General features: G+C 41.7%; 2 protein-coding genes across 4 annotated transcripts in view; one reads left to right on the forward strand and one right to left on the reverse strand.

The window, feature by feature from the left end:
* ccdc146 (coiled-coil domain containing 146) overlaps nucleotides 1-757 on the reverse strand; it is a 143711-nt gene extending 142954 nt beyond the window's left edge. For both annotated transcript variants that reach the window (XM_080207452.1, XM_080207456.1), the window contains exon 1: nucleotides 665-757. The gene's annotated coding sequence lies outside the window, so the exon portion shown is untranslated. The remainder of the gene's footprint in view (nucleotides 1-664) is intronic.
* A 1223-nt stretch (nucleotides 758-1980) lies between these two features.
* The window catches only part of fam185a (family with sequence similarity 185 member A), a 68717-nt gene continuing 56614 nt past the window's right edge, over nucleotides 1981-14083 (forward strand). Inside the window, exons 1-3 of one of the 2 annotated variants that reach the window (XM_080207459.1) lie at nucleotides 1981-2451; nucleotides 6053-6162; nucleotides 11682-11774. In XM_080207459.1, the coding sequence (XP_080063585.1) occupies nucleotides 2052-2451; nucleotides 6053-6162; nucleotides 11682-11774 (603 nt within the window). In that variant the 5' untranslated portion in view covers nucleotides 1981-2051. The remainder of the gene's footprint in view (nucleotides 2452-6052; nucleotides 6163-11681; nucleotides 11775-14083) is intronic. The other variant, XM_080207458.1, reaches the window with a different exon arrangement.

The raw sequence follows: 14083 nt of genomic DNA on the forward strand, positions 1-14083 counted from the left end.
CGAGGACAGGGGTCACCGAGGACAAGGGTCAGTGAGTTCAGGACAGGGGTCACCGAGGACAAGGGTCAGTGAGTTCAGGACAGGGGTCACCGAGGACAAGGGTCAGTGAGTTCAGGACAGGGGTCACCGAGGACAAGGGTCAGTGAGTTCAGGACAGGGGTCACCGAGGACAAGGGTCAGTGAGTTCAGGACAGGGGTCACCGAGGAAAACGGTCAGTGAGTTCAGGACAGGGGTCACCGAGGAAAACGGTCAGTGAGTTCGGGACAGGGGTCACCGAGGAAAACGGTCAGTGAGTTCGGGACAGGGGTCACCGAGGAAAACGGTCAGTGAGTTCGGGACAGGGGTCACCGAGGAAAACGGTCAGTGAGTTCGGGACAGGGGTCACCGAGGAAAACGGTCAGTGAGTTCGGGACAGGGGTCACCGAGGAAAACGGTCAGTGAGTTCAGGACAGGGGTCACCGAGGAAAACGGTCAGTGAGTTCAGGACAGGGGTCACTGAGAACAAGGGCCAGGTAGTTCAGGGCGGAGGTGATAGGTACCCCGGACTTGCTGCGAGTTAAGGGAGGAGCAGCAGGATTTTCCCGACACAATAACCACGTAAACAAATGACTTTCCGGCCTGTATACAGCTCGGTGCCCTCTAGCCCCGGCCTTTCAGCTGTACCTCAGTCAGTAGCCGCTTCTCCACAGGGCGGGGGGAGATGCCGCTTCTCCGCTCCGCGCAGTCTCTCCGTTTGTGGCCAACAAGCTCCATCGCCATGGCAACCCCACTCTCCTCTATCCAGTCCACCCATTGGTTACTCAGTGTCCACTTTGGACCAATAGCAGAAGCACCAGGATGGCCCCTCCCCCCCAAGATGACCAAGAAAAATTATTCCAGAGTTAGAGCAAATCACTGAGGATACTGGAACCTGGAACAGACAACGCTGGAAAATCTCAGCAGGTCTGACAGCATCTGTGGAGAGAGAATAGAGCCAATGTTTCAAATGGGTGATCTTTCGTCAGAGTTTTATTGTTATTAATGATATAATATGCTATAAAATATTATAATTATAATAATGATCATTTATTAATAATTATTCCAATCAGGGACGGTGAACCATTTAACCTCATATACACTTTAAACATTCAGAAGGCTACAGGTTACTTTATTGCTGTAGCATTACATTTTATCCAACTACTCTTTATGACAATAGAAAATGCTGAGATGGGTCAACATGTTTTAAAAAGCATTTCAGCATAGAGTCTGTGATAGATCCTCATCAAAAAGTTTTAAAAACACATATATTGTCTGCTAATTTCCCTTTGAATTATGTTAGGTAGGCCATTAGCCATCTATCAATGAGTGTAAGCCAGACTGTCTAGTCAGTCTACTGAGTCTGATGGTTGTGGTATGGAGATGCTGGCATCGGACTGGGGTAAACACAGTAAGAAATCTCTCAACATCAGGTTAAAGTCCAACAGGTTTATTTGGTAGCAAAAGCCACTACCTTTCGGAGTGCTGGCTGCCCCTTCGTCAGGTGAGTGGGGAGTTCTGATCACAAACAGGGCTTACATATAAAGACACAAACTCAGATAACAGGATACTGATTAGAATACACACCTCTTTAACCTATGCTTAACGCTATCTCCACTCACATTGTCTGCACCTTTAAGACTTGATCAGCTGTAAAGGCTTGCATTCTCATCAGTATTCTGTAACCTGCGTGTATGCCTTTATGCGTCCTGTTTGTGATCAGAACTCCCCACTCACCTGACGAAGGGACAGCCAGCGCTCCAAAAGCTAGTGGCGTTTGCTACCAAATAAACCTGTTGGACTTCAACCCGGTGTTGTGAGACTTCTTACTTTGATGGTTGGTCAGCCCGCGACTGCTCGCGTTGCACTGTGGGAGTTGTAGTCCGGCACCAGGCTGTTTAGAGAGTGCGCGTGCGCAGACTCCAACTTCCCGGCAGCTCCTGCGCTGATCGGCGTGAAAAACAACAACAACAACAACAGCGGCAAGCGGCGTTGGACCGAGAGTGAGGGGCGGCCATCTCATCCCGGCTTCACCATGACTTCCTTGGCTGCCTTTTGCCGCCGAGTTTTTTGGCTGAGGGAGGGCGCCCGCTGTTTCCTCCCTTCGGCGGCCCCGGCCCGCAGGTGGGTGTGCGGCAGCTGCCGCCGCCTGGGCTCCCGGCCCAAGGGCAGCCCCCTGAAGCGATGGACGCTGCTGGTGGATCCTTTCGGCTCTTTAAAGGTCCGCCTGCCGTGCAATGTGACCGTGAAGCCGCTGGACCCGCACGGCTACCCGGCAGCTGACCGCGCTTTCGTCGAGCTCGTTTCCCCCGACCAAGGGGCGAATGTGGATGATGTTGTGGTTCAATATGACAAGGCTTTGAAACAGATGGTAGTGAGTTCAGACCATGTCAGCAGTAATACTCGCGTTGATCTGGTAACTCCGGTCAAGTTTGGTGAGTGGTTATCTGCATTTTGAACATCAATTACTGTTTTTCTTCAGAAAGAAAAACCAAGCTTAATAAAACCCTGGATAAAAAGTTTATTTATTAGTCACAAATAAGGCTTACATTAACACTGCAATGAAGTTACTGCGAAATTCCCCTAGTTGCCACACTCCGGCACCTGTTCAGGTCAATGCACCCTAACCAACATGGCTTTCAGAATGCTGGAGGAAACTGGAGCACCTGGAGGAAACCCATGCAGAAGTGGGGAGAATGTGCAAATTCCACACAGGCGGTGACCCAAGCTAGAATTGAACCCAGGTCCTGGTACAATGAGGCAGCAGTGCTGACCACTGTGTTACTGTGCTGCAATCCAAATTACTGCAGGTACTGGAATCTGAAACCATAAGAGAAAATGCTGGAAAATCTCAGCAGGTCTGACAGAATCTGTAAGTAGTGAAAAGAGCTGATGTTTTGAGTCCAGATGATCCTTTATCAGCTTTAACAAAGAGTCATCTGGACTCGAAACGTCAGCTCTTTTCTTTCCTTACAGGTGCTGCCAGATGTGCTGAGATTTTCCAGCATTTTCCCTTTTGGTTTCAATGAAACCCTGTTTTGTAGTTAAGATCCAAAAGTAATTATTGTGATGGAGTGATCTGACTCTTACTGGATGTGCTACTCCTATGTATTCTTCCCTCCACCTGTTAATTATTTCCTTGTTTAAAAGGTGAACTTTTGTTCAGAAAGCTACAGGAGATATTTTAGAACCAATAAAAAGACCAAAGGAAATAAGAACACGTTCTCAATTCACCCTTTGAAGGACAGTCACTGTTATACAGGCCATCATTGTCTTCAGTTCTCTGATTTGGATGTAGGTTTTACTATGAAGCTATTATATATATTCCATATTCATGAAGAGGAGGAAAAACTTTTTGTCAGGTCCTCTAGTTAGGAGTTTGTGAGTCAAAACAATATGCCTACTTGTGTGAATTTTATTGACAGGTAGTTGTGGACCATAATTTCTGAGCTCCAGGACAGTGTGAATGGGGAGTGTCCTAAAGATGTGCTGAGGAAGTGCTCCCTACACCACCAACCACCCCCCCCCACCCTGTCCTGATATTCCCAGATAAGGATTAAAGCCCCCCGCTCCCTGATATTCCCAGTTAAGGATTGAAAAAAGTTTATTAATCACAAGTAAGGCTTAAGTTAACACTGCAATGAAGTTGTGCAGAATTCCCCTAGTCCCCACGCTCGGGCACCTGTTCGGGTCAATGCATCTAACCAGCATGTCTTTCAGACTGTGGGAGAAAACCCACACAGACACAGGTAGAATGTGCAGACTCCACACAGCCAGTGACTGACCCAAGCCAAGAATTGAACCCAGGTCCCTGGCACTGTGAGGCAGCAGTGCTAACCCCAATGTCACCCCACAGCGGTTGCCTGGAAAGTCCCTTTGGGCAAATGCCCTGCACTGAGGACCATCAAAAATGTGATTTAAATCACAAACCTCCAATGGTTACATAAGAACATAAGAAATAGGAGCAGGAGTAGGCCAACTAGGCCAACTAGCCCTTCGAGCCTGCCCCGCCATTCAATAAGATCATGGCTGATCTGTCGTGGCTCAGTTCCACATTCCCGCCCTCTCCCCATAACCCTTAATCCCCTCTCTTATCAAAAACCCATCAACCCGCGTCTTAAAAATATTTAGCGAGGTAGCCTCCACCACTTCAACGGGCAGAGAATTCCAGAGATTCACCACCCTTTGAGTGAAGAAGTTCCTCCTCAACTCTGTTCTAAACTGCCCCCCCTTTATCTTGAGGCTGTGCCCCCTAGTCCTGCTATCCTTTCTGAGCGGGAAGAGTCTCTCCACCTCTATCCTATCCATCCCATTCATCATCTTATACGTCTCAATGAGATCTCCCCTCATTCTTCTAAACTCTAACGAGTACAAGCCTAATTTATTCAGCCTCTCCTCATAGCTCAACCCCCTCAACTCCGGCATCAGCCTAGTAAACCTCCTCTGCACTCCCTCCAAGGCCAAAATATCCTTGCGTAAGTACGGTGCCCAAAACTGCACACAGTACTCCAGCTGCGGCCTCACCAATGCCCTATACAGCTGCAGCAAGACCCCCCTACTTTTATATTCAATCCCCCTTGCTATGAAGGCCAGCATCCCATTAGCCTTCCTGACCACCTGCTGCACCTGCAAGCTGGGTTTTTGCGACTCATGCACAAGGACCCCGAGGTCCTTCTGCACTGTCGCCTACTGCAGTTTTTCTCCACGTAAGTAATAATCCTTCCTACCATTATTCCTACCAAAGTGGACCACCTCGCACTTGCCAACATTAAATTCCATTTACCATTTCCTGGCCCATTCGCCCAGCCTATCTAGATCCTTCTGTAGACTCTCCCCGCCCTCCGCACAATTTGCCTTTCCACCAATTTTGGTGTCATCAGCAAATTTCGACACCCTACACTCGGTTCCCTCCTCCAGATCATCTATATAAATGGTAAAAAGCTGAGGCCCCAGCACCGACCCCTATCAGTTCTGACTATCATACAGCAACTGTTTCCCTGGAAAAGTGAGAAGAATTAAAACCACTTCCAACTTCTGGGTAACAATAGCACTTGTCCTTCTCCATCCTACCCCTGAGGCCTGTTTTCTTAGGGAAGAGGAGGCTGAGAAGATCTGATGAGGTATTCTATTGTGAGGGGGGTTGGACATAGTGCATAAGAAGAAACTGCTTCCGTTCATGAAAGGAGTGAGAACAAGAGCGCACAGATTAAAAATTGGCAAAGGTGATACATGAAAAGTTTTTCCATGCAGTGAATGGTTAAGATCTGCAATGCACTGGCATTGGTGGAAGCAGGACCAATCTAAGCATTCAGAAGGAAATTAGACCGTTCCTTTGCAAATATCAAAGTGAGAGGTTATGGGGGCAAAGGCAGTAAAATGGCACTAAGTGATTGGTTAATTAGGTGAGCTGGTGTAGACAAGATGGGCTGAATGGCCTCATGTGCTGCAGCAAATTTGTGATTGTAACCTTAACTGTTACCTCCCTTGTCAACTATAACTCTGCCTAATTTAGCTTTGAATGCATTCAGTGACCCAGCCCCTTCTCTCTGTGGAAGAGTGTTTCACAGACTTGAACAACTTCCTTATTCACATCTTAAATGTAAGATTCTCTCACGATCGGAAACATCCTCCCAGCCGTGTCACATCCTCTCAAATCTTATGTGTTTCAATAAGATCACCTCTCATTCTTCTAAACTCCAGTGAGTATAGGCTCAACGTTTCTCCCTAAGACTGTCCCTTTTTCCGGGTCTACTGAGCCTTCTCTGATGATGATGATGTTAAGGTAAACTTTGTCTTTCCAAGATAGGGACAAAAAAAATCCCATTTTTGCCTCCTGGATCTATGTGACGAGTTTATTTCTATTGGTGATGTAGGGAAACTTAAATATGACGTGCCTTGCATTATGGAAAATATTTTATGAATTCACTATAATTACATACCTCACCCTGTATTTAGAATAAATAGGCACCTGGTTTGGTATGTTGGGACTACTTGATTTAAAAATATTTACTTAAACTTTCACATTTCTGTTTGCAGACCTGGACATTAGCACACTTCATAAAGGATGTGTTAAAGTAAAAAAAATGGAGGGTGATAACTGCTATGTAGAGACCGAGAAAGGGCACAGTATCCTGAACTCAATAAAGGTACAACACATTTTTCTCAAAAAATTGTTTGAGCTTTTCATTTTGGTGACATTGTCAAAGTTTCTGGGCTTTTCAACATTAAGGAGCTGAATTAGTTTATAGAGTTTAATTGACAAGATTATCAAAATACTTTGGTTAATTTAGAATCTTCCTTAAAATGCGACAGTGTGCTTTCAATATAAATCATTTCAAAATCTAAGATCAATATCCTAAAATAATTTTATTAGGAGATATCTGTTTTTAATCCCTGTCTGTGAAAACAACAATTTTGTATTTGTCTCATGCCTTTAGATAGTAAAATATTCCAAGACCTTCACACGAGAGTTAGATAAAATTTGGCACCAGCAGGCCTCATAAGGCGATTAGGACAGGTGGTGATCAAAGAAGTAGGTTTTGGGGAGTATCTTGCATAATGGGGCAATGACAAGAAGCTTCAGCAGGGAGTCCCAGAGTTTGAAGCTAAGTCAGAGAAAGGGCAGAGCCATCAGTGGTGGTATGGTTAAAATCTGGAACGCACAGATTTTAGTGGGGGCGAGCAGATACAAGCAGAGTTGTGTTGGTGCAGCAATTTGTGATGGAATAATTGGACGCTGCTACTTCATTTGAAGAAGTAGTAATATAAAAAACTTTACCTGTTTGTGTCTATAATAGTTCTTGGTTGAACTATTGGAAACTAAACATTATTATTGAAAACTAAATGTGATACTAATGTCTTCTACCAAATGAAAAATCTTTGCCGGTGGATACATTGCCAACCAGTTTTGACAGTTAACGTGGTGAGTCTTCAGCAGGCTTCCAGTTATTAAAGGTGATTTTCTGGAGATGTCTTACTGTAATGGTTATGGGATCCAGTTTAGGGCGCATGTGCCAGGAAATTTGATGTGATAGTAATAACTTGTCATTACTTCAGTAAAGTGCAAGTGTTCTCAATGTAAATAAATTTTGGGAATCTAATCATTTTGTATTTAAATACCCAAAGTTAGTTATGTATGATATATCCAAAGTTTGTACTTGAAATAAAGGTTTAGCTCCTCTGTGAGGAACACATGTTCGTGTATTATCTATTGGCCGAGCCTCTACTGATTTACCCTTTTGCTTTGTTGAAGTACAAAATCAATAAAATTTGGAGTAAGTCGGCAACTGTGAGATTGTTGCGCAAAATGTACATATACATTGCTGATCTTGCTGTTGAAGAAAATTTTGCCCCAATGTGAATGGCAGGATTAAAAAAAATTGTCATTTGGTGGTACAAGACTTGTGTACTGCTAAAAAAACAGATTTGCTGTTAAAGCTTTTCGTCTTGCAGTCATCAGGACAAAATTACAAATACTAAATCTCGAAGGGACCAGCAATTTATTGCTCTCTGTATATTGTGCAAATTCATTAATGGGCCTTAGGCTGCCACACTCACTCCTGAAAACTACCCAGCCTACCTCATTACCATGGGAGGATAAAGTGTCTCAAAAAATTGAGCAGCAGGTGAGGCTAACTATTTTTTTGCTGTTAATATGTAGCAGCAACATGAATGTTAACGTCCACTTCCTGGATGCTGCCATCAAATGAAAAAAGATTTCTTCTACCACACGAATGAGTAACGTGGAATATGAATTTAGCGGTGGTGTGATGCCTGGTATGTAAGCCATATAGTCCAAGGACTGGTGGGTTATAACAAACAGCAAGCTCATTTGGCTATTTGCAACAGACGAAGTACAGATTGTGCTCAACTAGTTTGTGTTTGCAGAACTCACAGCATAATATCCATCATTAGATGTGATTCCAAGATTGTGCAACATCCATGATTATACAACATTTTCAAAATTGTTCTAAGAATTACACTAATAACCAATTTAAGATTATCAGTCAGGTTCACAGCTTAGTTTACTTACACATGCTAGAAATTGAATATATTCACACAGGGCACTGTCCACAACTGTGAACGTGTACATGTGCTAAGCTTTTTACAACTGAACAAAAGCTTGTGGGATGGCAATTCCCTGGTGCATTTGCCTTGACCAATTAGAGTCGATTTACCTGGTTTGAATTTAAACAAAAGCTTGGCTGTTAACTGTTCCATGGCAATGCCTCTGTCAATCAGAGACCACTTCCCAACCAATTAGCATCTTCTTCTTGTACAATATATACTGTTCTCCTTTAAGATTTGGTATTCGTGTGATTTTTGTCCTGATGAGTACAAGATGAAAAGCTTTGACAGCTCTCTTTTTGCTAGAGGAGAAGCATTATAAACAATTCTTGAGGATCCAATTGATAATGAAACCACCCGTTTGAAATTCATAGGATCCCTACAGTGCCAAAGAGACCATTTAGCCTATTGAATCTGCACAGATTCTGACAAATATCATACCCAGGTCCTCTTCTCCCACCTTATCCCTGTAACCCCATAGATTTATTGTCAATTTAACCCGCACATCTTTGGACTTGGGAGGAAAGCAGAGCACCCAGAGGAAACCCACTAGCTGAGGTCCGGGTAAACACCAATAGCATTAGTATTTTAATTTTCAGTTAAAACATATAAACAAAAAACATGACTAGTTCCCGTAGGCACTGCATGCTCTAAACACAAGTTTATTTGAAATATTCTATGAAGTTTTGCTGTGGTAATCCAACACAATAATTTACCAAAAATGTGATGTTTGAACTTCTGATACCATGCCCCCACAGAGAATGTGCAAACTCCACAAAGACAGTGACCCAGTGCTGGAATTGAATGCATGTCCCTGGACTTGAGGCAGCAGCGTTAACCACTGTGCCGTCAATTTTGCCAATAATAAACGTGAGCTGAATTAAGTCACCTGTTGATTTAAATAAAGTATTCCACGCCCTGTACATGAATACAGGATTGACTTCCTGAGCAAAGCACAACCTGAATTACTGAAATTTACCACAAGGGGGCATGGTTAACAAACAAATGTCAATTGATATAACTTTAGTTTCAGAAATTTAAACATCACATTCTTGGCAGATGATCGTGTGGAATTACCGTAGCAAAACTTCATAAAATATTTCAAATAAACTTGTGATTTAGAGCATGCAGTGCGTACAGGAACTAGAATCATGCTTTTTGTTTATATGTTGTAACTGAACTTTAAAATACTAATGCTGTTGGTGCTTATCCTGACCTCAGCTAGTACTTTCCAAGTCCTTTTATTCCACAGCTGAAGGAGAAGAGTAACTTAATAGATTCCAGTTGATATTGTTATTGTGAGACGTAAGCTGTCCATTCTGTCAGGACAATATTGATCCTGTTCTGATGTCACAGCTATCTTCGTGATTTCGCAATAGTTAGTTTATGCAGTTAGTTGATTTATGCAGTTAGTTGATTTATGCAGTTAGTTGATTTATGCAGTTAGTTAAATAAAGTGCTATTTTAACTATGTGGACAAGCCTTGTGTTTAGAGTGTAATTACAAAAAAATGGGCAGATCAATGAAGCAACACTTGTTTCAGAACTCAAATACTTTGGGTCATGCATTAACATTTTTTCTGTGTATTTAAGAGGGAAAAAAATATTTTTAATTGTATCAATAACGCTCACATGCACAGCTCTCAATTGTCTTGCATACAATTGATTCAACTATTCAAATATAGGTGAACAGATGTCCCTGTGAGCACAGTTTTTTTTAGCAGTTTAGTTTTTAATGTATTTTGTTCAGCAGAATCTAAATACTTGGTGCAGTTATCTATATTTTTCTGTTCCATCAACACTCTCTAATTACTAATTTTGCATGCATATACTTTTATCCAATTTTTTATAACTGGTACTGTATACAAAATTGTCATAATGGATTACATCTTTCTCAGTAAAAGGACTACAGTGCTGCTGGAATCATGTCATTACACTGTGACAAGGTTAAATGTTGGCAAAGGAAATTGTAATAGAAATAATAACCAGGCTGAGTTACCCTGTAGTTGGAAATGGATCACATTTCCATGTCTAATCCATTGTTTTCCAACTAATCCCTTTCACTGAAAAACTGCACCTAATTATTGTCCATTTTGTGTAATTCCTGTCAAGTGTCTGTTACTTTTTCCTGTCACTCTTCCCCATTGTGCCACAATTAAATCTACCTATTAATTTTACTTGATTCTGAATCCTTCAAGCTTGGTCCCCAAAATTTTGTTGCTGCCAAGATATGGATACAAAGTACTGTCAACAAATGTTCCATTTCCCCATTGCTCATTATTGTATTTACAATTGTCTTTACATAGGTTCACATTGCTCTTTCCCGTACTTGCATGATAAATTTATTACATAGGCTGTTAGTTTTGATATGCTTTACAAGTATTTTTCATATTCTTTTTGTAATTCTTGTTGCGTTTTATTTGTTACACAACATTATTTGTATCCTTTTGCTTTGTGTAGCTCAGTTTGCTGGATTTGCACTTTTTGTCTAAGCCATTTAGCCTTATCCTGTCTTGCCAGATTTGTTGACTTTGTTTGCTTAACTATACAATTTTAGAGCCTTGCCTTTTAGGGCTATGTTCTGGTTTTAAATCATACCAAATATGTCTTTGCATATTTTCTAGTTTGTGGGTTTAGCCATTAACCACTCAGTGCAGTTTATTCTGGTCAATTCATTTGTTATCCTTGGAAGTTTGCCTTAATATCTTTCTCAAACATAATAACTTGAAATTTTTGCCACTATTTGTAAGAGTTTCCTTTACCATAAGATTGTTAGCTCAATTTAGCTCTTGCACTTCCCCGCACCCCCCATCTGATAATTTTTATATTAAAAAGAAACTCTCCAAATTCTGTGCTATTTCCATACTTAAACCACATTTTCTCTCCACCCGCAATAACCCTAGTGCCCTACAACTGAAATGTAAATGTGTGGTTTGATTTTTTTCAGTTTTTATACTCTGCCACAATTAACCTTCCTTGTGCTTCTGATCCCTTGCATATCCCTCTGACCAGTCTGATGTTGATTTTACTAAACTTAGCATTTTATGGAACCATAGAAACTTACTGTACAGGAGGCCATTTGGCCTATCATATTCATGCTGGTTCTCATGTTCTTGGGCTTCTTATGATTCAGATCCTGCAGTTCATAATTAATTAACCATTTTGTGGGTTTTTTCCCCCTTTAGTTTGAAAGCTTTTTTCATCCTGTCTATGTCTTCCTAGGTGTGATACTCTGATTTCTCAAAATCAAACTGCATGCAGTAACACCATCTAAACTCCTTGTACCTTGTCGGAAGCTGGGATTGTAATGTAGAGGCACTGGCATTTTCACATTGTCCAGTTTAATTTGGAGTATTACAATGCCAGCATTACATTGACCAACCTGACCAGAAGCCAGTCAGACCAACCTGTTACTGTATTGAGAAGACATTGGGCATTATATGTTGTGACAGTGACTGTAACAGGTTTATGTTTAAAAGCATTGAATTTGTGGAAACCTGATAGGGAAAAAATTATATAATGAATCCTAGTTTGCTACATTCTGTTGGGAATATTGCAGATTTGTTTAATTTCTCCTTTTTGTCTACTATCATATCCAGGCTCATAAAGTCCAAGTCCATAGCAAAGGTGGGAACGTGATCTGCCTGGGAACCATCTATGGAAATGTAGAAATACAGACCTCTAATAAAGGAGTAAGTTAATCAGCCCTTTTTTCGGCAGCTTTAACAACTTGGTTTTGTGAAACACTTGAATTGGAAGATAAACAATTCCTTTATAAATCTATTGAGGGGCAGAGTGAACAGCCAGGGTTATATTTCACATTGGTATCAGCGATATGGGTTGAAAAGAGGATGATTTCCTGAAAGCAGATCTCAGGGCATTAGGCATGACGTTAAAAAGCAGGATCTCTCCAAGAGTAATCTCTGGTTTATGCTCGGTGCCATGCGCTAGTGAGCATAGAAATAGGTGGTTAAACCTGTTAAGTGCATGGATAGAGAGTTGGTGCAGGAGGGACAGCTTCAGACTTGATGGACATTGGGACCAGTTCTGGGGGCAGTGGGATCTGTACAAACTAGACAGCTAACAAACACCACGATAGGGCTAGGACTAATATCCTTGCGGGGAGATTTGCTAGTGCTGTTGGGCAAGATTTCAACTAGTTTGGCAGGAGTTAGCAAACAGGGTGGACACAGATGGGGAAAAATAGAAATGGCAGACAGAAAATTAGCTAGTGAGTCTGGAAGAACGAGGAAACGAAAGATAGGGAAACATTTGACAGTGCACATTGGCATATACTTCAATGTAAAGATTATAGCAAATGAAGCAGATGAGCTGAGGGCACAGATAGAAATGTGGCAGTATTATATATACCTGCAGGTGATTCAGTTGATGTGCTCCATGTTAGCAAGGCATTTGACAGGATCTCATGTGGCACATTTTTTAAAAAGGAAAAGCCCCTGGGATCTAGGGGAATGTAGCAAATTTGCTACGTATCAGCAGGAAACAAAGGGTACTAGTAGACATGTTTTTGCAATTGGAAAGCTGTATCAAGTGAGATTTCACAGGCTTAGTGTTCTTCGTAATGTGTAGAAACATAAAAAATTAGAGTGAGGCTATTCAGCCTTTCAAGCCTGCTCCACCATTCAAAATGATCATGGCTGATTCCCTCATCTCAATACCACCCTCCAGTCTTTTCCCCATACACCTTGACCACCTTTTTAGAATCTAGAAATCTATTTCCTTCTTGAATATATTCAGTGATTTGGACTGCAGTCTCCTGTGGTCAATAATTCCACAAGTTCACCACACTTTGAGTGAAGAAAGTTGTTTTCGTCTCAGTCTTAAATAAGAACATAAAAACTAGGAGCTGGAGTAAACAATTCAGCCCCTTGAAACTGCTCCACCATTCAATATAATCATGGCTTATCTGATGTCTGCCTCGATTCCACCTTCCTGCCTTCCCTTTAAACAACTTTGAGATAGATAAGTCTTTAATTAGGATGAAGGGTTAGTGTTTCAATGTCCACTGTACTCTGGGTCAGAGAATTCCACAGGTTCACACTTTAAGATAGAAATGAGGAAAAAATTACTTAAATCTGTTAGCTCTTAGCCTAAAATTATGGTCTGTTGTTCTAAATGGCTGACCCTGTATCCTGAGACTGTGACCCTCCCCCTTCTTCTAGCCAGAGGGAACAACATCTCTGCATCCAGTCTGTCCAGCAGTGTCAGAATTTTATACATTTCGATTAGATCCCCTCTCATTCTTAATTTCAGTGAATACAGGCCTAGTCAACCCAATCTCCTCCTACAACAGTCCTGTCATCTCAGCGATCAATCTGGTGAACCTTTGCTGCACTCTATGGCAAATACATCTCTTCTTGGATAAGGACACTAAAACTGCACACAATACACCATAGTCATCGATGAATCCAAGATGGTGCTGGAGCGAGGTGACATCTTGCAAGTTGTCCCCAACATACCCTCTAATTCTATCTTTTAATCTCAGTCACACTCTCCTCGATGTATGGTATGCTTTGTCTGTATAGTGTGCAAGAAACAATACTTTTTACTGTATACTAATACATGTGACAATAATCAAAAAGTATGGTCCTGGCAAGTTCTTTTTGGTTGCAGTAGGATGTCTTTGCTTGTGTACTCAAGTCCTCTTGCATTGAAGATCCACGATTTGCCTTTTTAACTGCTTGCAGTATCTGTATGCTTGTTTTCAGTGACTGGTATGCTAAGACACCTGAGTTCCTTTGTACATGAACATTTTCCAATCTGTAATCAATTAAGTAATGTTCTGCCATTCTGTTCCTCTGTCCAAAGTGGTTACATTCGCATTTATCCAAGTTATACTGCATCTGTTATGCATTTACTCACTCAACTTGTCTAGATCATCTTGAAGCGTCTTAGCATCCTCCTCACTACTCGCATTCCCACTAAGTTTCATATCATCAGCAATATCCAAATCACTGATGTATATTGTGAATAAATAGAC

Source organism: Carcharhinus amblyrhynchos, chromosome 19 (genome assembly GCF_965287045.1).
Source record: "Carcharhinus amblyrhynchos chromosome 19, sCarAmb.v2.hapA, whole genome shotgun sequence".
Lineage (NCBI taxonomy): Eukaryota > Metazoa > Chordata > Chondrichthyes > Carcharhiniformes > Carcharhinidae > Carcharhinus > Carcharhinus amblyrhynchos.